Source organism: Xiphias gladius, chromosome 5 (genome assembly GCF_016859285.1).
Source record: "Xiphias gladius isolate SHS-SW01 ecotype Sanya breed wild chromosome 5, ASM1685928v1, whole genome shotgun sequence".
NCBI lineage: Eukaryota > Metazoa > Chordata > Actinopteri > Istiophoriformes > Xiphiidae > Xiphias > Xiphias gladius.
This window is the reverse complement of record NC_053404.1, coordinates 19,542,112-19,565,510: the sequence shown is the minus strand read 5'-3', so window position 1 is coordinate 19,565,510 and position 23,399 is coordinate 19,542,112. Positions and strand designations below refer to the sequence as shown.

General features: G+C 40.6%; 1 protein-coding gene across 1 annotated transcript in view; it reads left to right on the top strand.

Moving 5' to 3' along the window:
- Positions 1-556: 556 nt before the first annotated feature.
- The window catches only part of LOC120789770 (cadherin-18), a 57,766-nt gene continuing 34,923 nt past the window's right edge, over positions 557-23,399 (top strand). The window contains exons 1-3 of the mRNA XM_040126748.1: positions 557-787; positions 13,435-13,729; positions 18,616-18,735. Coding sequence (XP_039982682.1) covers positions 557-787; positions 13,435-13,729; positions 18,616-18,735 — 646 coding nt within the window. The remainder of the gene's footprint in view (positions 788-13,434; positions 13,730-18,615; positions 18,736-23,399) is intronic.

Below are 23,399 nucleotides of genomic sequence, written 5' to 3'. Positions count from 1 at the left end.
ACTTATTTGTATCATCTGCATAATGGTCAAAATGACACAGGGTTTCTTGTTGCCTTTTTGTACTTTAGCACGGTTCGAAAGTTTGAAGTGGACGTCCTCATCTGTATGGATTTATGAGATGCAATTTAATTGGAGGGAATTAGTGGACATTTAGCTTCTAATATCCATCATATTAATCTCTAACTCTGTGTTTCTCTTTCCACTTGTCTCTCTCCCAGGATATCCAGAATGGCTTCAGGGATTAACCTCTGCTCCTGGTAGAAGTACCCAGAAGTTCACCTCCATTTGCACAGCATCTCACAGCCTGGGAAATTTCATAATGTAAATGTATCTTGCCCCCCCCTTTTTTTTTTTGATAAACCTTTTGGCTTTGGGCCATGAACCTTAGAGGAGCTACCAGGACTGCTGTTTCCTTAGATTGGATTTAGATTCCTCTTTTGCCTGGACTACTTCAAGGGCCTGCAGCGGTGGCTAGTGGTGGTGGCTGTGGCGGTGGTGGCGGGAGGACCTTGCCACCTTGGAACACAGGGATAACGTTACAAAAGCGCGCACCACCATGAGGGTATCCACCACCTCCTGTCTCTGTCCCTTTCTGGTCTGCCTCTGCTTCATCCAGAGGTGCTCTGGGGCAGGCCACCATCTCCCCGCCAAAGTGCCCTCCAAGAACGTGACCAAATTGGCTAATGGGGAGACGGAGGTGCACCACAGGCCTAAGCGTGGCTGGATCTGGAACCAATTCTTTGTTTTAGAAGAACACATGGGACCGGATGCACAGTATGTGGGAAAGGTAGGATTTTACTGAACTGACTGCAACTGTAAAAAAATAAATCTTTTGATCCCAGGGAACTTGCTTTTGAACAGCTTACTTGGCATTTTTGTCTCTCCTCTTGTTTATTGAGAAATGGGTTACAGCAGGGGCGAGCTGTTCTATTGAGGTAGATTGCCACGTCGGCATTGTACATACTTTTTTCCTCTTCTGAAGTGGAAATCCAATTCTCATTTGTGAAGGTGTGTGTGTTTTTTTTTTCTTCCCCCCCAATCATTACGACGTCTGACTGAGTTCCTCTCACGATAATGTCCAAAAACTGTTTTATTCTCTGTAATTAAGGAGTGCCTCTCAGCACGTGTGCCACTCTGGGAAGCAGGCAATGCAAGAGTGGATTAAGTCTGAAAGTGCGAATGGCCCTCTACATCAAGCTATCTTTGAACTGAAATATTAGATTTCATTTCTCTGTGGGAAATTAACCCAGATTTGATCTCTTGGTGGGAAATGAGGCACCACAGTACAAAATTGGACAGTAGTGCAATAGGGACATAGTGAGCAAGGGTGCCTTATGGTTGGAAAATTTTATTAATGTAATTTCAGTGTCATTTCAGAATGACTGATGTCCCTCACAGTGGGGGAGATAGTAGTGGGTGTTCTTCCTGCTTGTGCAGAAGGTAAGGTATAGCGTGGTTGTTTGAGGTTGGTAGTGACTTTTCTGTTAGCTCCACAATAAGCCACAGGGAGCTGGTTAAGTCCTTTGCTTGCAGATTGCCTGCCCTTATCTCCTGAAATGTGAAAATGTGTTTCTCCGCTGCAGTGATCATTATTCTAGGCACTCAGGCACAGACTAATCCCCTCAACTGCACTCTGACAGAAAGAGAATGAGAAAGGCAGAACGCTCCTCTGACTGCACATATGTCTGTATTTCCACAACAGTACCATTTGAAAAGAAAAAGAAAGAGAGAGCGTTGACGTGCTTGGAAAAAGGGTGAGAGGGGGAAAAAAAAAAAAAAAAACAACAACAGCAAATATCACTTTCCACCTCAAAAATCTGGTTAACTGACAAAGCATTAAGGAAAAGTTATTTATTGGAGAAACATGTTTTGGCTAATATTATTTGATGCATGATTGAACCGTAAAATCCCACAGTGCCAACAAAAACAATCCGTCAGCGTGCATGAGGCATCGTGTCCTGAGTATTAGACAGTACAAAGATATCTGCAGCATATTCAAAGCCTCGGTTTATCGATGCAGTAAGTGCATGAAGACGTTATTAGTCAAACATTAAATTCATCCACTGCTTTGAAGTTCATGATTGTTTGGTTTGCTGGCTGGTTGGCTGCTAGCTCTACTCCTTCCTTAAGGGTGTTGTTGTTCTGTGTGTGTGTGTGTGTGTGTGTGTGTGTGTGTGTGTGTGTGTGTGTGTGCGTGCGCGCATGTGTGTGCGGCAGGTGCTGCTGATGAATGCAAAATAAACATAAACAGCTAATCCTGGATGATAACAAAGCACTGAGAGGAAACATAAACATTATTAAGGAATCAATTTGACATGCATGTTTAAAGAGATGAGGTCTCCAGATGGTTAGCACAAAAAAACATTTAATTATGTGGGTTGGGACTGGTGTGCAGTGTCCTAATGTGGCCAGCAGACAGAATGACCCTTAATTAGACAAAGACAGGAGAGCAGGAGGAGGAGGAGGATTAATGCACTTGGCACGTAGTGCTCTGTATTGTTTTTTTTTCTTCCTCCCTTTGCTTGATTAAAAACTCTGGACATTAGCAAGCGGCAAATGAGAAGTTCCCCTACAGGGAATCGCCAAGACTTTTTTTTGCCGATAATTGCTTTCCTCAAAAAATGCGAAGTTTTGAAACAGACGCTTCGTGACAAGCTATGTGGTAAAAAGGTAAGCAGAGAAATGGAAGGTCATTGGATGGACAACATAAAAAGCCGCTGCGTGCCAAGAAATCTGCAAGGTCAAACGTAACACTTCCATACTACAATGTAAGACTCGACCTTGGCAGTTGGAAATGTTATGCGTACTCTTTACTGATACTCTCACATAAAGGACAGCAAGGAAGGACTTCTGACAATAAGTGAAGCGGCCAGTCTGTCAAGAACATTTTTAATCCCCCTGAGGTATCCCATAATCCCCAGTGACACCTTTCTGGGGGGCTGATGCATTTGGGAAATGACAGCTTTGTGCATGAGTGAGACGCAAATGCTTGGTAAAGGGAGAGGGCTTGTCCAGATACGAGACAGGAGACATCCCACTCTCCCAATGGGGAGAAATGAATGTCTTCATGTCAATCAGCTCAGCTTGGTGCTTTGAAGTAGTCGGGCAGGTTACAGGCTGGATGGTAATTTTTAGAAGATGATACAAATCCCCAAACTCTGAAAGAACATGAACTGCAGTGAACTGCCTGCTGTAACTTAGTTGGAAAATGGGGTGCAGCTTTTTAATAAGAAGAAACAGATCCTTGGTCAGAAATCCTCAAACCGAATTACCATTGGGTGTCTGGCTGCTGCTAAAATGTACAGTAAATAATGTGAGATTTGACGGAATGGGTGCTTCAACCCAGACTAGGAGGAATACCCTCCTGTCTTATCCTGTATTCATTTGTAGCGTAAAGTAGCAACCTTTAAGAGAGGTGCCCTAAATGTTTTATTCATACATCTAAAAATGGATTTTGCAGTGACAGAATCAGGCAAATGTCTTGTTTCATTTCACAGTAATTTCACAGCTAGTGTTACATTATTACACTGCGTTGTTGGAAAGAGAAACATCCTGAAAACGGCAGAAATAATACAAGCACTGAGGGTTTTATGACACTGAGGCATGCACATATGAGTGTTGAAGTGTGTCATTGTATGTATGTGGGGCTAAAAGTGAGTACTCTTTTAATTACTCTTTTGTTTAAAGGCATAATTTTAGAAAACAGTGAAGAAAAAGCAGTCCAAAACCCAAGATATTCTATTTATAATGATATTAAACATAGAAAAACTGTGAATCCTCACATTTAAGAAGCTGCAAACAGTTTTATTTACCTATTTGCTCTAATTTTAGCTCTGCTTTAGTCTCCGCCAATTCCTGAGGAAAATATCTGACTGTTTATCTCTACTATGTTCAGCAGCTAGTTGCTAATTTTCTCTGTCTGCTTTTTGGAAATGGACAAGTAGCACACAATGGTTTTATCAGAACTTTTGCACTGAAAAAAGGACCAAACAGTTAAGTTGGGGCCTAAAAAAACCCAAAACATTAGCTAAGAAAGATGCTAAAAAGCTTTGTAGAACCTTGTCGTGAAGGGGACTGCAGAATTGGGTGATCATTATCTGTGGGAAAACCAAGGGAAAAAAAGGAAAAAGCAACATAAAGTTTCTTAATAAGGTGATGGGCCACCATGTGCCGCCAGAACAGCCCCAATGCCCCTTGGCACTGATTGAAGTCTCTGGACCTCCACTGTCAGGATGAACACTATTATTCCAAAAGATATTCCCTTATTTGGTGTTTTTGATAATGGCGGTGGTGAGCTTGGTCCAAAATCTCCCATAGGTGTTCAGCTGTGTTGAGATCTGGTGACTGCGAAGGCCATAGCATATGACTCACATCATTTTCATGCTCATCAAACCATTCAGGGACCCCTCGTGGCCTTTGGATGGGGGCTTTATCATCATGGAAGAGACCACTCTCATCAGGATAGAAATGTTTCATCGTATGATGAAGGTGATCTCTCAGAACAACTTTGAATTGATTATCAGTGACCCTTCCCTCTAAGGGGACAAGTGGACTCCAACCAAGCCAGCAAAATGCCCCCCGCAGCATAACAGAGCCACTATATCCCCTCACTGTTGGGGCCAAGCATTCAGGCCTGTACCGTTCTCTTGATGTACGCCACACATGCACTCGCCCACTTGTCGAGAACATGTTGAAGGATGAAGCATCCAGCTTTTTTCCACATCTCTGTAGACCAGTGCCTATGGTTTCTGCGCCACCCAACTCTCAAATGTGTATACATCTTTGTAATGAGCGGTTTATGCGCTGCAACCCAACTATCATATCCGTCTCTAAGTAATTGTCGACAGACTGATCTTGCTGACACAGTCTGATCACGTCCTGCTTTCACATTCTCAGTCACCTGAGGAAGAGTTGCTCTTCTGTTTTTCCCCACATATCTCACTAATGCGGGAGCATCGTCCAATGTGCGCTGTCGACCACATTTTCTGACCCTATTTACTGACGTCTTTCCCATAGATCTAAATGCAGATGTCACTTTAGCCACTGCTCCTATTGAAACACAGGTCAGTTGAGCAGCTTTTGTGACTGAATCTCCCGCCGTCTCTACCACAACAATGAGCCCTCTTTCAGAGTCACGTAGATCTTTTCCTGTTGCCATCTTCATGCAGAATCAGAATCCACTTGGCCTGCTCACATTTTTATACACGTCGCAGAGAATGATTGGATGTTAACTGCTTAATCATACCATGCAGTGGACCTGTGTGGAAGCATCTGCAATCTTTATGTTTCTCAACTTATTTTTTGTTTTTTTCCTTTAATTTGTCAACCCTCTGTATTACGGATAGTCATGTGATCCATTACTAATATAAAAATAATGGTCAGTGAAGCTTTAATCAATTCATGATTATCAAAATCATTCACTGAGTAATTGTTTCAGCACCAACATGTACATTCAGTAAGTGCTGTGTGTGCGTACAAGTGGCAAATAGAGATTCATTGATTTTTCTCACTTGCGTTTTAGGCAATTTGGATCAACAGCCTTGGAAAGGCTCATCATTATCTGGTCAGGGATAGAAATGTATCTGCCGTGCTTTGTCCTTGATACGGTCACACTTTCATCGAACAAAAGATGCAAAAAAAAAAAACAACTAAGCCATGCCAAGTAAATTACAGTTTAACGTCAACGGATTAAACAACTGCAGAAAAAAACACTTGAAGCTCATGTTTGCTGCCTGTGCAGGCATGTGTAATTTCCAAAGTGCATTCCCCTGTCCTCTGGCTGAAACCTTCAAACATATTAGCACCATTTAGATACTTGAGAGTAAACCATTTGCCTTCACTCTCTGCCAGAGCACGAGGCAGAAACTTCATGTTTTCTAAACCTGATATGCTGACAAATTCATTCCTGCCCCTTTCAAATATTAAATTTTAGCAGCAGTTATAGGCAGAGCCATTAAATGAGTGTCAGAGTTCCTTCTGGGACTCTAATAATCTCATTACTGTACATCAAGAAGTCAACCATCCTGCTGGGAAGACAACGATTCATTCTGTTGTCTCCCCACAGATGTCAAAATAGAGGACAACTATTAGGGCGGATCTCCATGATGTGCAACATTGGCACGTCTTTAGCACACCCTCATCACTGTCTCTTGATGTATGGTCATTAGGGCTGGCGCTCCATCATCAGGGTTTACTGTGACTGTTACAAATCAATCGAAGAGAAGGGGGTGCTCAGAGGAGTTGATTGGAAGGGAGCATGGCCAAAATGTGGTGATAATCAGACAATCAAGCACGCCCACATAAAAAGTGATTAAGTCCTCTTGAGTGAAGTATAAGAGCCAAGATTTAATCAAAAACAAACCCACCCCCCTTCACTAATTGCAAATATGAAGCCAAGGCACTGATCATCAGCAAGGGCACGTAGCCTGCTCATTTCTTCTTCTCTTCACCCCCCCCCCCGGGGCTCCCTTCACTATGCACACTGTTGATGGAATAAATGCTCCACTCCCTGACTCCTACCTTCATCTCCCATTTATGCATCAGTAAAGGCCTGCTTTCAATATCGAAGTGACGCGGTTTTGATGAATCTTTCAGAAAAGAGAACACGAAGTTAATGTCACTACTGTTTGTCCGGTGCAGGTCAGATTACGAGAGTTGTGAAATCATAAAACCAAGAACACACAGGTAAACAAAGATGTCGAGCATGGAGTGATGCATGCAAAGCTATTTGTAGCTTTGGTGCATCTGTGCCCTGATGTAGCCTGTAGGCCCATTTAACTGTGCCGTGAAGTTGATGTCTCACTGAAATTTTAACTTGCTGTATAATCGATTATAAATCAGCATAGGATCAGTCAGCTGAAATGTAGCCACTGTGGTTGTATTTTGGCATATTTTGTGCTCTGTACGTAAAATTGGCCAAACTGCGATCCTGGATTTCATATAATTTTCACATCCAGAGTTTTACACAATGCTCGTTCATTTTCTGCTAGCTACAGAGGGATAGTCTTCTTGTTCACCTTCTTGTTCTCATTCCACACAGCTCATAATGAGTGGACATAACAGCAGTAAAGCAACATCCTCTGAGACAACCAGAGAGCAAACCAGGCTGGCTAGGTACATACATTATGCGGATCTGTACACTGAATACAACCAAGCCATTACAGAGGGCAGTCACCGATAATGCAGTCCGGCCAGGCACATACATTATCAGGATCTGCACAATGAAAAGGACAAAGCCATTTAAGAAGAGAAAAGAAGTAGAGGTGCAAAATAGATGAAGGTCAAGCTGTGTAGCAACTAGTAATGTATCAGGATGGCACTCAGTCCTTCACTGGTGCTATGTAACAGTGAAGATGGTGTTACATATCATGTACTCCTTTTCCAAAAAAGTTATTTTCCATGTTCCATTACAGTTCCCCAGCATGAGGAGCGTTTTGGGAGATCATCACAACACCATGTGGCCAGTCAGCTGTATATTTGTTCAGCACAAAAAGCTAGCAGGGAATGAGTAATTGGCATGGTGGTCAGAATAATAGTAATAACATATCACATTATTAGTCTGTGTTTTTATTAAGTAAGTTAAAACAGTTGAAAATATGCTACATAAGTAGTGACTTTCTAAATGGCCGGTTAATGTACATCATGTGGCAGCTTGTTACATTTAACCTATAATCTTGATAAATGATTCTGTCTTACAGGTAAAATACTAACATTTCCTCCTTATTCATCAGCGCAATTTTCACACTGTGTTCTGTGGGAAATAATTTGTGACTTCCAATTTTTCATCAACTCTGACAGACTGAATGAATGACTGAATAATTAAAATCATAAGTTACAGCTCTGCCTTAATTACGTTTGTGACCCATTAACTTTATTATATTAACCCGCATTATTACACGAGTAAAAATACGATTTAATTTTGCAGAAATAACGTTCCAATGGCGGGTTTCTGACAGGTTAGAGGAGTGCTTTCTTCCTCTAATGTCTTCTCTCCTCATAATTGACTTTGACACCTGACAAGTGGCACAACAGAGGCAAAGGTAAACTGTTTGGCTGTGAACACCAATTAGCTTGCGAACACAAACAGTTTAAGGCTACTCTCGACAACGAGTATACAGAGCCCAAGCCGTGAAAAAAGCAGAGCTTGTTTACAAAAGGAAGTGAAGATACACTTACTATTAGCTTGTTCCTCTGGGCATGTGATGAAAAGTGGGGGTTCTCCTTGAGATTGGAGGGTTTTCGCCGGCGCCTTTAAAGCCCCAGACTCTGCTGATCTCTTTAAACTCCTCCGAAATGTATTGCCATCCGCCAGCCGCCAGCCACATGCCAGTCTTCTATTCCACCAGTCTTTAATAAAGTCGCCCATTGAGACAGAGAGATAAACACGATCCCGTGTTTTGATGCCCTGTGGAGGAAATGTATTCCTTCAAGTCGCTGTGGGGAATATGGGGGTCTATGTGACAAAGCAACAAGGTCACAGAAGTCATAATTTCACCTTTATCATGGCGTCTCCTCGGACTTCTCTGATCAGACTATATTAGAGATTTCCATACATTTCTATTCGGTATTTATTGTATGGACTGGACCCCTTCTGCATTCCCACACCGAGTTCTGATGTTTGTAAGGCTCATATCAGGCCTGCTCTGCAGTTTAACAAAATTAACGTGTATTACACTGAGGCGGGTAGTCATGAAAATTTCTGTCTGATCAAAATTAATGAACTATAAATAAAACATCCCAGTGCTGAAACCGAAATACACTGGTGGCACCCTCTGCAGAGAAAAGTTGTGTGCAGTTTTCCTGCAGCCAGGGGGTATATCACTATCTATCAATATTAGATCTATCAATATTCGCACCGACACCTCATGTTGTTGTCTTTACCTGCTCATATGGCCGGCACTTCATTATCTATTTATGAATGTTTTTATTTTATTTTACTTTACTGTTCTAAGTGAAATGAATACTTGGTTTTTTTTAGCTGCTCGGATCATGGACCACATCAGACACCCAAAATAAGCAAAAGACTGCTACGTATACTCAAACAAAGGTATAGTTGATTTCAGAGGAAACTGAAACTAGTGATTATGAAACGTCTATAAAATGTCAAAAAAAGGGTGGAAAATCATCAGTCACAGTTTCCCTAAAGGCCGAGAGTTGCGGATTAAAAGAACGGAAATGTATTGTGAATTGATATATTTGTTGGGAGAATAACAAGGCAGCGTCTATGTAGCCTGAGGCGACCTGTAAGATTCCATCAACATTTTGATCCACCCAGAGCTTCACTTACCTGTTTAGAGATCAAAATCAACTGAGACTGTAGAGGTTATGAGGGCATTCATCACTCCTCAGTGGAAATTGTTCAGTACCTTGCACCCGTTCGCAAGATACCGAGGAACACATTTGCTCAACTGAATTTCTTGCAGACGTTTCATGTTTACCCAGATCATGTTACATGATTCCTGGTTACTGAAGGTAAAATTGACCTCTCTGACCTCTCAGGTACCTGTTGCTGCCATTTTGATCCTCAGAAATACAGTGCAAATACAGAGTTTTTTTTGCTTATTGTTATGGTTTTATTGCTGTTATTTCCCTTTGCTCTTGTCTTTGAAACTGGTCTTTGTGTTTTTATCTTTTTTATGTGGTTTTCACTACACAACTGTTTCTGTTTTCTTTTTAAAATGTGCTTCATAAGGTAACTTTATTATCAGAATACTCAGTGTTATGTCCATGCCCTTGCAGGTGACAAGGTAACCTAACTATCTGGTTGTGAAACAAATGCTTGGAAAAATTCTTTTTTTTTTTCTTTTTTCTGAAGACATCTTAAGAGTTCTGGATCCTGGATCTTCTGTTCTGCACCGGAGTCTGGAACGTTTCGAGACATGTACGATTAAAAAGCTTGGAATTTACAGTATATCATTCACATAGTCTGTAGGACACATTTATCATGAGTACACGGTGGACCATAATGGAGCGTTATGGAAGGTAAGGGTGATTTTAAAACCATTTAAGATCACCAACACACCGAGAACCCCTGAAAATACTCAACTCGAGCATGCATCCTCACTGCTCAGTAACTCCTCCCTGATTTGGACCTTCCGCTTTCTTCATATTGCTTAAGTCTCAGCTGGCCTGACGCTGCCGTTCTCTCAGCCTGTGATGTTTGTGTAATGGCCCGCAACCTGTTGACACTTTTATCACCCATAGATTTCGGAAGGCAGTAGTCACCATATGCATCATTGGTTCGCACTTTGTCGAGCTTGATTTATTGTCTCCAGCAGAGGAAGTCAATGGCTAAATTAGCACTCTGACTGGAGGTGAAATTACATTTATGAGCTGGAGTTATAGAGTGCTGCTGGACAGAAGTGGATATATCCTCGTAGTAGTTGTGGAAGTGGACTGCCCTTAAGTAAGAAGTCTTGTTGTCTGTATTTAAATGATTCAGTTTATAGGAAGGAATTGATTTTCAAACTCCAGGCAGCACTGGAACCTAATATTTCTAAACTCTTCCCACACTGCCACTGATGGGCGAACAGGGTCTGATTTCTCGCTTTGGAGGTTGTATTTCATATTACTACAATCCAGCAACTGATTAACTACCTGATTCAACAGGATCTTTGACTCCCTATCTAATTACAGGCTTCTTGTTTACCAGGGAAAGGACAGTTGGCTCTCATCAAGAGTCAGGCTTGCAATCAACAGAAGCTTTCTAATTAGTAATTCATTTGCTAGTCCAGGTTATGATTAGATGTGGCCTGGGGACCTCCGGCATTCAACTTTTGAAATAAATTGTCTCTGTGAATTGCTGGGCATTTTATACTAGTAAAGCCAAAGTGTTTAGCTTTTCTCTTTTTTTTTTTAACATTAATTTGTACCTCCTTGGTTTTACTCATCGTTAAGTGACTGGAAAATATGCCCCGGTTGGCCAGAGCCGAGCTTCAGGGTCAGTAAGGTAACACGAGCGAATTCATTTGGACTTGAATGGACTTCATGGTGAATGCGAGCTGTCTAGTCATGCCAAAGCTCCCAGCAGAGATTTCTGATGGGGGTCTAGTAGAGAATTTGCTGCGCTTAAAATTGGGATTAATTATGTGACAAACGGACAGAAAAAAAAAAAGATGTGTAATGCAGTTTGGTCAAGTGTTTAATGCTGTAAAGAAAACTGAACAGTCTGATGATTGATTTGATTGTAAATTTGGATTACTGTGAAAGTAAACTCTCTTGTCTTCAGCTCTAGTCTGTACTCCAGAACACAATAGCTACGTCCCAGTCCAGCAAACTCCCCCAGTCAGATGTATTTACAACAGAATCACAGTGGGTAATGTGCCAGTTATTCTTGCAAGCTGTCGAGGGAAACATCATCTAAATCGTCGCGTATCAATCCGGTGTAGGTGTGATCAAGTTTATCCCCGTGTTTTTGTTTCAGATCAGTCATTATATCATGTATCACAAAATGAATTAAGTTACAATTTCTGTTGCTGAAATTTCATATTACGCTTTGTTGAAACATATGCTGAGGCATCTAAGACTGAACGTTCAGAAATTCAGTTAGTTGTAAAATGCTGGCTCTCTTTCTAGGGGCTGAGTGTAGAACCATCAATAAGGCTTTTAGAGAATCTTAACTCATAAAAGCCCTTGATTTAGCCCTAGTATTGTGGCACTGAATTACATAATCAACACAAATTTTTATTTTAATTTGAAAGTCAAGATGCGGCGGATCCTGGGATTTAGACTGCTGCATCCCCGCCAACAGCATTCGTCTGTGTTTGTTATCCTTTTTATTTTGCACCACCCAACTTGAAATATTGATTTTTTTTTATATTTTATTATTCTTTGACCGATGCACCTGCAGTTCAGGAACAGATGATTTGGCCCTTATGGAGCTCTGTTAGTTGGCTGATGCTCTTGTTAAAACTCAAAGCGCGGCGCGCAAGACCTCTTTTGTATGTCACATATTCTGCTAATTGGGATTCGAGAGGGAAAAAAAAAGAAAATGGTAGCAATGGTTTTGAGTCCCTTTTCATGCCATTTTTACATTATTTTGTTATTGGGTCTCCCTTTTACATTTGGGTGCTTTGCAAACAGGTCTTCATAATATCCATGGTTATCCACACTATGTATGTATTATACATAGTATATTGAATGAATTATGAATGATTTATTTGCTGCAAGTGTATCTTATGTTCTACAAAGACTTGCATAAGTCTTGTTTGAGACAAGACTGAGGTATGCTTTGGAAATCAAAGGTTGTGTTCACAGCTCGCTGATGTGCATCTACAAATGTGAAACATAAAAATACCACCAGTATGTAAAGTGTTGCCAATGCACATTGAAAATGGATGTTCTGTTAGGGGAAAAGGAGGGGAAAAAAAAAATGTGTTTCTTAACATGTTTTATTCATGGGTGAAAATGAAATTGTTTAAATGATGATGTTACTGTGGTGCCCTGGTTTGGAAATTCAGTTGTATCGTAAAACGATATTTAAAAAGTTTAAAACTGCAACCCAGCTGAGCAATTGGCATCAAAGTCTTAATGCTCTTGGTATCAATTATGGCTGAACAAGTGGCTTGGCTTTTCCTTTATTCCTCTCTCTCCTGGTGAGAAAGAAGGCAGCGCTCTTCCATCTTTAACAGTCTTGTAAGGATTTTCCCCCAAAACGTTAATCTCTGAACATTTTTTCAGCGCTGCTTGGGTACAGTCAAGCCTGAGAGAGGAATATTGAATAATGTAATGTCTGACTTAGATGTTGGGAGTTTTCTGAAGCTTAAACGTGGGATGAGGGCCGCCATGCAGTGAGTTAATGCTGCAAAGGTGACTGCTATATAAAATTCAAATATTTTAGATAGCCTTGGTAGAGATTATATCAAAGCATAGAAGGTATACCACAATTTATTTATAGATAGATCACAATTTATAGTTATACGGCCTAGAACCATGCCTTCATATGGACTAGGGCGGCAATTACTGATCATTTTCATCAATATTGTTATTATTTTGTTGATTAATCCATTGATTATTTTCTCCAAAAAAAAAAAAAGTCAAACAGTAGTGAGAAAGATCCATCACAATTTACAAGATCTCAAGCTAATGTCTCTAATTTTATTGTTTTTGCCAGTCCAAAACCCAAAGATATTCAATTGACAAAGATATAAACTGAGAAATGTGGAAGAATTTCACACTTGAGAAGTTTGCACTAGATAATGTTTGGTGTTGTTATCAATTAATCAATCAATTATTTCTGCACTAATATGGACATAATAGTGGTAGAAGTCCTTTCTCCTGCAGCAATTCCACATCAGTGCACTGCAGCCGTTGTAAATTTCACAACCAGGAATCATATTTTGAAACTGCGCATCAGAAAAAAAACCCTAAGAAGCGATTTTTGGCAACGTTCTTCCCTCAGTATTGACACACCCTCTGTCTGGTTTCCCCTTGCAGCTTCACTCCAACTCAGATAAAGGCGATGGATCCGTCAGGTACATCCTGAGCGGGGAAGGAGCTGGGACTATATTTATCATCGACGAAGTGACAGGAGATATTCATGCCACTAAGAGCCTGGATCGGGAAAGGAAAACGCATTATGTCCTGCATGCGCAAGCCTTGGACCGCAACACGGAGGAGGCCCTGGAACCAAAGTCGGAATTCATCATCAAAGTGCAAGACATCAATGACAATGCGCCCAAATTTCCAGATGGACCCTTTGTAGCTACGGTGCCTGAGATGTCTGAAGTGGGTGAGTAGTGTTATAAAATAAACTGAACCCTCAGATGTTTGCTCTCCACTGTCATCAGCGGTAAACCTTTGTTCGAATAGGTTGAAAGGTGAAAAAAGTGTCTAAACTTGTCCATTGGTCATGTTTATAATCCCTTTAATAGCCTACGGTGAGGAGCAAAATAACATCGCAGGACCTATGACTTCACATCCCGCGTATGTTTGAAATCGACTTATGACCAAGTGCTGCTCCAAGATGGTTTAAATGAAGGTATTAGTATTAAGAACCAGGATCAAACATGTTATTACCCTTTGCAGCACTCGGGTTTGTCCCGTCTGTGATTATGTTCTCCAGAATGTTTGATCTTCTGTAAGCCACCCGAGTCCTCTTTTTCATCTTTGTTTTTTGTTTGCTGTGATGGTTTCCCGGGTGGGCAAGTCTTTATACAGCGCTCAATAGTGCCTCCACAGCAATCCCTGCCATCGAGACTGTGGAGTCCTCCACATCATGGTGGAAAGAAAAGCCTCTATCCACCTCCTCTGAGACAGCTGCTCCTTGTATGCCCAGCATCATGTGGCAAACATCTATTTTTTATTTCTTTATTCCACTGTTCTGTTTTTAGCTCGGGTGAACAAAAGCCGCCCTTTTCTCAGTCCGGTGGATTCTGCCTCACAGCACAAAAGCTCAGAAGTATGATGCTCAAATATTTCACAGCACTACTTCAGAACATACGTAGGTTGTCCAAATGGTGGCCAAACCGCTGTCAGCGTGATTTTGTTGCAAATATACTATAAGATAGTGAATTTGTGGCTCTGACAGTTTGTTGAGAACATTCCCTTTATATCTGTCTGTCTGATGTAATCCCTTCAGTTGCTGAAAAGGAGTAGAAATAATTATTAAAGAATATCTCAAAGAGAAAACAAACAGCTTTATCAGTTTCTTGCAGCAAAAAGATGGAAATGTGCAAAAAATCGGTTTAATATGCAAACCCCAATAGACCTGTAGGCGCCCTCTTTATAAACAGTCAATATCTCCCTGGTTGCAGTCATGAATATTCATGAACAGGCAGGCCTGACACACATACAACTTTGCCAGTCAGTATATTTGTTTCTACATCGGATGTGTCAAGTACATGTCTTAATCTCCTCCGAGAGCGCTGCACCATGTACAGTACGTGTTGTGGTACTTTGTTTGTGGAGTAACATTTGTTGGCACATACTGCTGTTGCTACTGTAAGACAAAAATACATATAGTAAATCCTAGATTAAATGATTTTGATTATTGGATAAATCAGTTGCTGTAATCTTTAGCTCTAAATTAGTGCATAATAGGGTAATGAAAATATACTTGTAGTACTAATCTGTGTATTGGCATCCTTTGTTTAGTTCTAACAAGACTAGTCGTTTCAAAGTTTCAGTGTTCGCTGCAAACTTTATCGGCGGCTGCACAGACAGAATCAATCACCATTGATGACCCAAGGGAGAAAATCAAGGACTGTGGAGGGGAAAATAATTACCCTTTTTTCCCGCCCCCTCTTTTCCTCATGTCCATTAAAGTAATTCTTTTCAGTTCGGCATCTGCAGCATCAAATCGGCTGTAACAATCAACTGTCCTCACACTCCAGAGCGCTAATCCCCCTGCATTTGTCAATACGGGCGCTCCCGAGAGCACGAAGGGGGTTGCTTGGGAGTGTGGCAGCTAATTGGTTGGGATTTTTTTTTTTCCCTGTCTAAAATGATTAGCTGGGCACGTGGCAGGTAGTCAGACGTTACTGCTTCGTACCTCCCATTCAATAGTACAATCACATTTTTGTGTGCCAGATGAAAGGAGTGTCAGCTTCCTACTATTGCCTGTCTCCCAGTTGAGATATTCTAATTGGACATGCTAGAGATAGTAGCTCTGCTTACCTGTTAACTATTTATCTTACGGGAAAAACACTGTGTAAAAGTGATTTCAATACCCTGAGGGCGAGACGGTGGCTTGTTTAGATGAGTAGCTATGATTAAATGAGCGTTACTGGAACTAATGTATGGAAATTGAGCACAGTTGCACACATGAATAAGTGTTGAACCCTTTGTAAACGTATTAAAATGAATATTCAGGGTTGAATACAAAGGACAGAACAAATACTTTTGATTTATTTGCCCCTATTTGCCTCATCTCATGGAGATGCTGCTATCCATCATAAAGCACAGATCAATTTCGACACCCATGTTTTATAAAATGTACCTGCTTTCAAAATCCAAATCAGTTCTCCATATCTGATGGTGGGCCTCTTACCTACAGATTGACACAATTAATCCCATTAAAATGACATCTTATTTCAACCGATTAAGTCTCAACCAATATCTTGCTAGAAAATTACTGCTTTGTTAGCAAGGAAATAGGGCTTTTTTAATTTCAAGACTAAAAGAGAGTGGGGATGAAACAAATGGTACACAACCCTCGACTCGGACTGAGGGGACGAAGATGAGAACCCACTGGTTGTAAAACGGTTTCAGAGACCAACCTTGATCTTGATCTTTAGAGCATTATGTTTTGTGGTCATGGCAATGAGTCAGTAGTGACGAACGGATTGAAACCTAAAGGAGATGATGAAAGTAGATGTAAAAATATGTGACTAGGTTTATAATCGAAAGGATGATCTGTCGGACCATGTGCATGCGTCATAATTTTTTTGCAAGAAATTCAGAAGCCATTTTATAGTATTGGATATTTTCTAATTAAACCTTTACCACCAACTGTTATCCACTGCTTGTACTATGGAAGTTTTCACGGACATGAACATGTGATATGCTATGTATTGATTATCGATTCCTGTCTTCTCTGTAATTGCTGTCACACTTTAAAAATAATGCAGGTATAATGCAAGGTGGAGTACACAACTGGAACCTTAAAAATATGTGGTGTCTCCCTGCTTTCATCGCAAGGGTTTAACAAAATATAATAGTCAGATTGTTTAAATTTAGAGGTTACCGCCTGCGGAAGGGGTTGGGTGTTAAAGGATTAAAACCAACAACTCCTTTACTGTTATCCTAGATCAACAAAGTTTTCCCTAAATGTAATTCATGGTTTTAGTCTCTAGAAATTAGCACTAACATAGGTTTCAGGCTCCTTCCTATAAGATGGTATAGTCTTAATAGGTGGTGGCCGCTTTGTGAGAACCTTTGACTAAGTGCGTTTGTATCGTGAAGTGCCTTTATTCTGGAGGGAGTCTGTAACATGAAAGAAAAGGTGAAACTGTGAAACTCCTGAGGCCAAGATCCCAGCGGAGTTTTACTGCCCTCATGCAACTGATTTTCAAAGATAATTCTCTGCAAACACGTGCATGCTGACTCTTGAGTGCCTCACTCTTCAATGACTGGTGCCCGACCTATTAATGTTGCACTCGTCACCTTGATAGTTCCAGATATATAGTACTTGAACACATAAGTTGAAGTGTGTTGTGAGCAATAGCAGGTGCATTGTACAGTCTATAAGGAGAGAATAGTGCGTGCATTATTAGTCAGAATATGCAATAATATGAATGTGTTACCTTAGTTTGGAAAGCCTGAAACATAAAAAAATATAGATTGACACAGTGAAGTTGTTATTTCTGCTGAGATTTACATGGAACACGTTGTAATTACATTCTGAACCATACTGCATAGAAACATTAATGAAACGAGGTTACAGATGAGCATTTTCTTTACTGAAGCTATTAACACAGACCATTTCAAAGTTCATCAATTATGTACTAACTAATAAGTTTTCCTAGACAGATGATTAGGAAACCAGCTCAGCTTCCAAAGCAATCCCAGAATTAAGTCCAAATAATTCCCACTGCAATTTTTGCCACGAGGTTGACAGAAATTCAGAGTACCCAAGCATACTATGGAGAACATGGTTCATTATGGCTGACATTTCGCATTTCACTCTTCAGGTTTCCACGAAAAAAAACAAGTCATATCTGGTGGGACACAGCGGAGTGAGTTTCCCTTGTTTTAATTTAGTCTAATTCCCAAAGGAAAACGGCAAAACAAATGTCCAGAAGATTTACAGGCCCTAAAATATGTCATATAGCTGATATGTCTCCTACCACAATCATACTATGATTCTTTCATATAGTAATCCATTATATAAGCTTGTAGTGCAATTACAATGCACTCATCATACAATTATAATGGGTTAATGAAGCCTGTAATGCTGTTTGAGCAACACTTGGAGTGTTAAATTGAACCACAATGGCTCTTACAAAGACTTTTTAAATAACAGTGTAGATAATGAGCCATCCCTCAAAGTTTTCAAATCGTTTGTCTTGGTCTCTGTCATCTGTTTGTCAATGTAAGAAGCTTGAAAACTATGACCGGTGATTGCGCTTAAAAGCATTTTCCCATGGAAGCCTTAACATCTGCAAAATTGTCCAGCCATTATCCTTTCATGAGACGTAACTCACACAAATTGCAGTCAGCTCTTGTACAACAGTGCCTGCGAATTAATGTATTATATATATACACACACACACACACATATATATATACATTTCTGTGCTTTTTTTGATGAAGGATTGACCACGTTGTCTGTAATAATGATTTGCCAAAGCATACTAAATCAGCATGCTTGTTCGGTAGCTAGCTGTTTCTTCGGGTTTAAGAGAGGTGCATCTTCTTGAAGCCGAAAGCACCTTTTTATTGAAGATGTGTCCGGCATTTTAAGCATCTCGGTATTCCTAGCCCCGCAATCTTATATTCAGATTTTGTGCACAGCAGTTCTCCTCGGATGTAAAGGCACCAGACACGGTTGCTAGGAGATTTTCAAGAAGTAGCCATTACGCAAATCCATCACATCCAGACTCTTTCACCAGCGTTTGAAAACCTTTGAGACAGACAGGAATTCTCAGGAAATAAATTTGTTGTGTTCACTTTTAGGCACGTCTGTGTTGCAAGTCACGGCGACGGATGCTGATGACCCCACCTATGGAAACAGTGCCAGAATAGTCTACAGCATTCTACAAGGACAGCCATATTTCTCCGTCGACCCCAAAACAGGTGTGGTATTACTGCATGCTTTGGAAAAATGCTAGACAGAGAAGGCACCCACGCTCTTGCAAGCATGGCAACTATAAGTATAAACTGGAGTAATAACTTTGTTATAATCTCTCTTGTTGTGCATCCTGCTGTCCGATCCGTGCGCCATATGTTTCTTTGCAGTGAACATCCTGTTCTGTCATTGCAGCACGTCTGACGTCGTAAAAGCTAAAAACAGCCACAGCAGAGTTATGGACTACTCATACGACTGCTATATTGTTGAGCACACAATCCTTTCTTTGCGGGCCATAACTAACTCCTCAGGGGTCAAAGGAGACATTTGTGGAGATGCCTTGAGAAAGCCTTTGTTTCCTACCTTTTGAAAGGGGCAAAAAGCCCTCCGCTTGCTCAGTGTTTTCAAAATCCATCTTTTCTTTGTCTGAGAGGACTCTACTAGATCTATAAAATGTTAATAAACCCTCTAAAGTGCAAGACATATAACTTTTATATGATGTGAAAAATGTGTTGTTGTTAGTGTGTGTATATCTGTTTATTTCTGATCCGTCTCTGTCTCACAAAGTGAGTGTGTAGATGTACGCGAGTGTCTGAAGTTTTGCATGCTTGCCTCTGCTGCTCCTGCTGCTGTTGTCGGTTAACACGAACAACAATCCACTTGTATGAATTGATTCATTGCTGTCTGGAACAACTATTGGCCCCTGTGAGACTATACCGCCCATGTAAAACATGAAGTCTTTGCTGAATGAGCAACACAAATGAATTGCTGAATATTTTGACTTTGCCTCGAGGGAGAAGGCAGCGGGGATTGATGGGGCAATTTCACAGCGGTGTGGTGAGACCGAAGCAACACCAGTTTCTGAATGCAAACTGGGCTTTCTCACACAACGCCACGTTTTGTTCAAGTCCACTATACGTTACTATAGTTGAAATTTATTTTAAATCTCATTTTGAATGTAAAAACTATTGTTCTACTGTGATTTTCTTTCCGTGCAGTCTGCTTTTGGACACATCAGATGGCTTGTTTTGCTTGAGCTGACGCGGCATCTTGTCTGCATCATAATTCAGCGTGGGGCGTGCAGAGAAGTAGGGACGTGATTGAAGGCCTAGCCAGCTGCACTCACTGAACAGCGCTATTCCACCCACACGTTTTAATTTATATAAGTCGGCTGTTGTTTTCTGCCACTGGCAAACCACCCTCCTCCCTCAAATTAGGACAAGGAACTACAGTGGTCAGTGGAAAATGTGAACGTGGCCTAAGTCTTAAAGCAGTTGTATTGGCATGCTGCCGTATTTGAGCACCACACTAGGGAGCCGAATCGGCTCCTGCATCTGTCTCACAGTGAACTGGCTTGCGTGCACCTCCTCATATCGACATGTACCTGGCTCCCAACATGCTTAAACTGCAGAGAGACAACATCACGGGGAACTCATATATTATTAGCAGGATTAAGAGAGCACACACACACACAGACAAATCTACCTCTTCCCATCTGACCTTGGTCTAGTGGCCTGATACAGCAGTGACAGATTTTTACAAGACCCACGAGGTAGAAGGAAAGATCGTTTAAGGACAGAGGGTAATGGTAGCATTTGGCCTGGACAGATGGCATTGAGGGAATCCCCAAAGGACCGTCTCAGGCTTGACCCAAATCCTCAGCAAGCAACAAAGTGAACGGTTTTACCTGTTTCTTCTTCCTGGCTTAATTGCTTTGATAACATCGGCTTAAACCTACCAGCAACTGAAATGACGGACCTGTCCAACCGTTTGGAAATCCGTATTAAGTGGTTAACTCACCACATTTACACTATATAGCACTTCCAAACCGTAGAATAGCACAAAGTATGGATATAATAGGCTGTCTTGGCAAAGCAGTCATGAACTTGTGAGACGTTTACCAAATATCATATTAAGTATTCTTGTTGCCTTGCAGCTGTTAAAATTAAAACACTGTATCTTAATATCCCCAGTCAAACTAGAGGGCATCTGTGGATATTGCTACAGTACGTTAGGACTGTATGCTTTATAGTAATCTGAAATACCGCCATACCATTTATTGTGAAAAATAATACATGTTCAGTACATGTTGTACTGTTACTTACATAGGCGCAGTTACTCTGTAAAAGCTCTTTAGGATAATCAATTGTTTTTTTTAAATTTTATACACAACCTGGAGTCATTCACAAATATTGACAAGAGCTCACCCTCCCAAAGTGAGTGTTAGAATCACTTTTTGATATCTACAGCATGTTCTGTTACTATCCCAAAAAGCCTATTTTGGGACTTGACTTGACATTATTCGACAAGAACTCCTCAAGAAGGTTAACGAACACGGCTACACATCTGCAAAGTGCCAGACACTGACCCAACAGTCACTTGTACATATTCTACCAAACCAGAGGCAAATTCCATTGGATGTTCTGCATTTCAGAGTCAGATACCTAAGACAGACATGTTAATAGCTCTATAAAAAAAAATGACACTAAGTTTATACTTCTTTACTGACTTATTAACCCAGAGAAAGACATTAAGGCAGCGGCTTCGTTCCAGTGGAAATAAGATTGAGTCATAAAACTGTAACTGAAGCATCTATGATGGTGTCATGCAGCATGCTAAAAAAAAAAAAAAGATATAGGAATTTAGGATTAGATTTACTTCGCCGTGGAAATAAATGAGCATGGCACAGACTTTGAAAAGACAGAAATATAACTGATACAACTGATAATGATGGAAAGTCTGATGGGGAAATGTGTGAGATAAAGAAAACAAATGCGGCAGCTTTTGCACTGCGTTATAATAATTTGACATTCCAAAATATTTAGTATGGCCTTACAATTCTTTTTCACGAGTTCTCTCTCCAAAGTTGTATATAAAATGACAGAGTTGTCTGCAAATACACATATTACATTGACATTTGGACAGCTAATAAGGTTGTTGCTGACAGTGTTGTGACAGTACAGATGTATTGGTGTTTCAGAGATTTACAGTTCTTTCAAAACCGTTCAAATTGATCGATGTGTTTGATATTCATGATCTGACGTATGCACGGTGCTCAAAAGGTCCTTCACAGAGTTGGGACGACAGTTTAAGAGAACCAGATTTAATGATGAGTGTGGCAGGCTATTTGTCTCGTTGACTTCATCAATGAACTACATAATGCGCTCAGTAGAGCGCAGACCTCCGCCCAGGCCAATGTCAAGTAACATAGACCTGACCTCGGAGGAAAAAATTCAAATTCATAGGGGAAGATCCGTGGAGGATATGAAAAGTCATTATTCCATGTAAAAAGTGGTTAAAGACCAAATGCCAAAGTATAGGTGCTGCCTAAGGCAAAATTTTCACATTTCATTGAAATAGCTATAAATTCAGTTATGTTACCATTTTGAGAAAGACAAAGAAAATCAAGGGCATATTTGTGCAAATTCAAAACGGTATGGTGTTCCTAGCATTATATGAAGCACAATGAGTTGCAATTTAGAGGTGTGTCTAGATTAGCCCCTCGTTAGTTAGTGAAGCACAGAGACTGCAGGTTTTTCATTCCAACTACACACTACAGCAATGAAGGCCACTGATTATGACACATTCAAATCAAGTGACGAGACAAATCAGTGAATTCAGCTGCTGTAGCATGTTGCTAGAGAGACAACCTGTAGACTCCAAATCCAATACTATTTTTTGCACTCCCCTTCTACCCTGAGTTGTTGCATGTGGAGGCAACAGTTTAGAAGCAAGTCCAGTTTTTAATACATTCATCACCGATAAGCAGGTAATTCCTTTGTGATATCCCAGAAATGACTGGATTTGAGGGAAATGTTTTAAGCACGCTTATTTGCTTTGCTGCTTAGAGGTAGCACTTTCATGCCAGTGTGGAAATTTTTGAAGCTAGAGCCAGGGGAAGGCAAACTTAGCTTAGCGTGAAGAAACAGTTACCCTGGCTGTTGCCAAGTTAAAAAAGAAAAAAGAAAAAAAAAAAAAAAACATTTGCCTACCAGCTCCTCAAAAGCTCATTAATAAGTTATATCTTGTTTGCTTAGTCCACACAAAAAACAAAGTGTAAAAGCGACAAGTTGTGGTTTTGGGATTATGTGCTGGAATTTCTTTGCCGGGAGCAATGACTTCCTGAAGTTGAATTTTGTACTTATCAAACAAACATGATAAAGAGTGGTAATTAATAAACTTTAGAGGTGCTGGTAGTTCGAGTTTGTTACCTTCGAACAGTCTGTTTACCCCACATTCCAAGCTAAGCTAACTGGCTGCTGGCTGTAGCTCCATATTAAACAGATAGACATGAAAGTGTATGGATCTTGTTAGCTAACGCAGCAAAAAAATTTGTATTCACCAAAATGTCAAACTTTTTAAAATTTCCCCTTAAAAGTTGCATTTTACAAAGAAGCTGGAGGGTGAGAGAGGTTTGTTAAGTCACGAGCTTCTGATAACAATCACAAATCCTGGCAGAGTGTCCTTTCAGGAGGATCCTGAACCTCCTTCCTGCTGCTCATGTCAGACTTGTCTAGGGATTTTGGTCAAAAACAAGAGCAGGTGCACAAGGACAACAGAAAGTTAGACAGCGGAACTGAACCTTTATCTGCTTCCTGAATATGAATCACTCAGGATAAAACTTAAAACGGTGCCTTGATGTACATTGCACTGGTGCTTTTACAATAAGGAA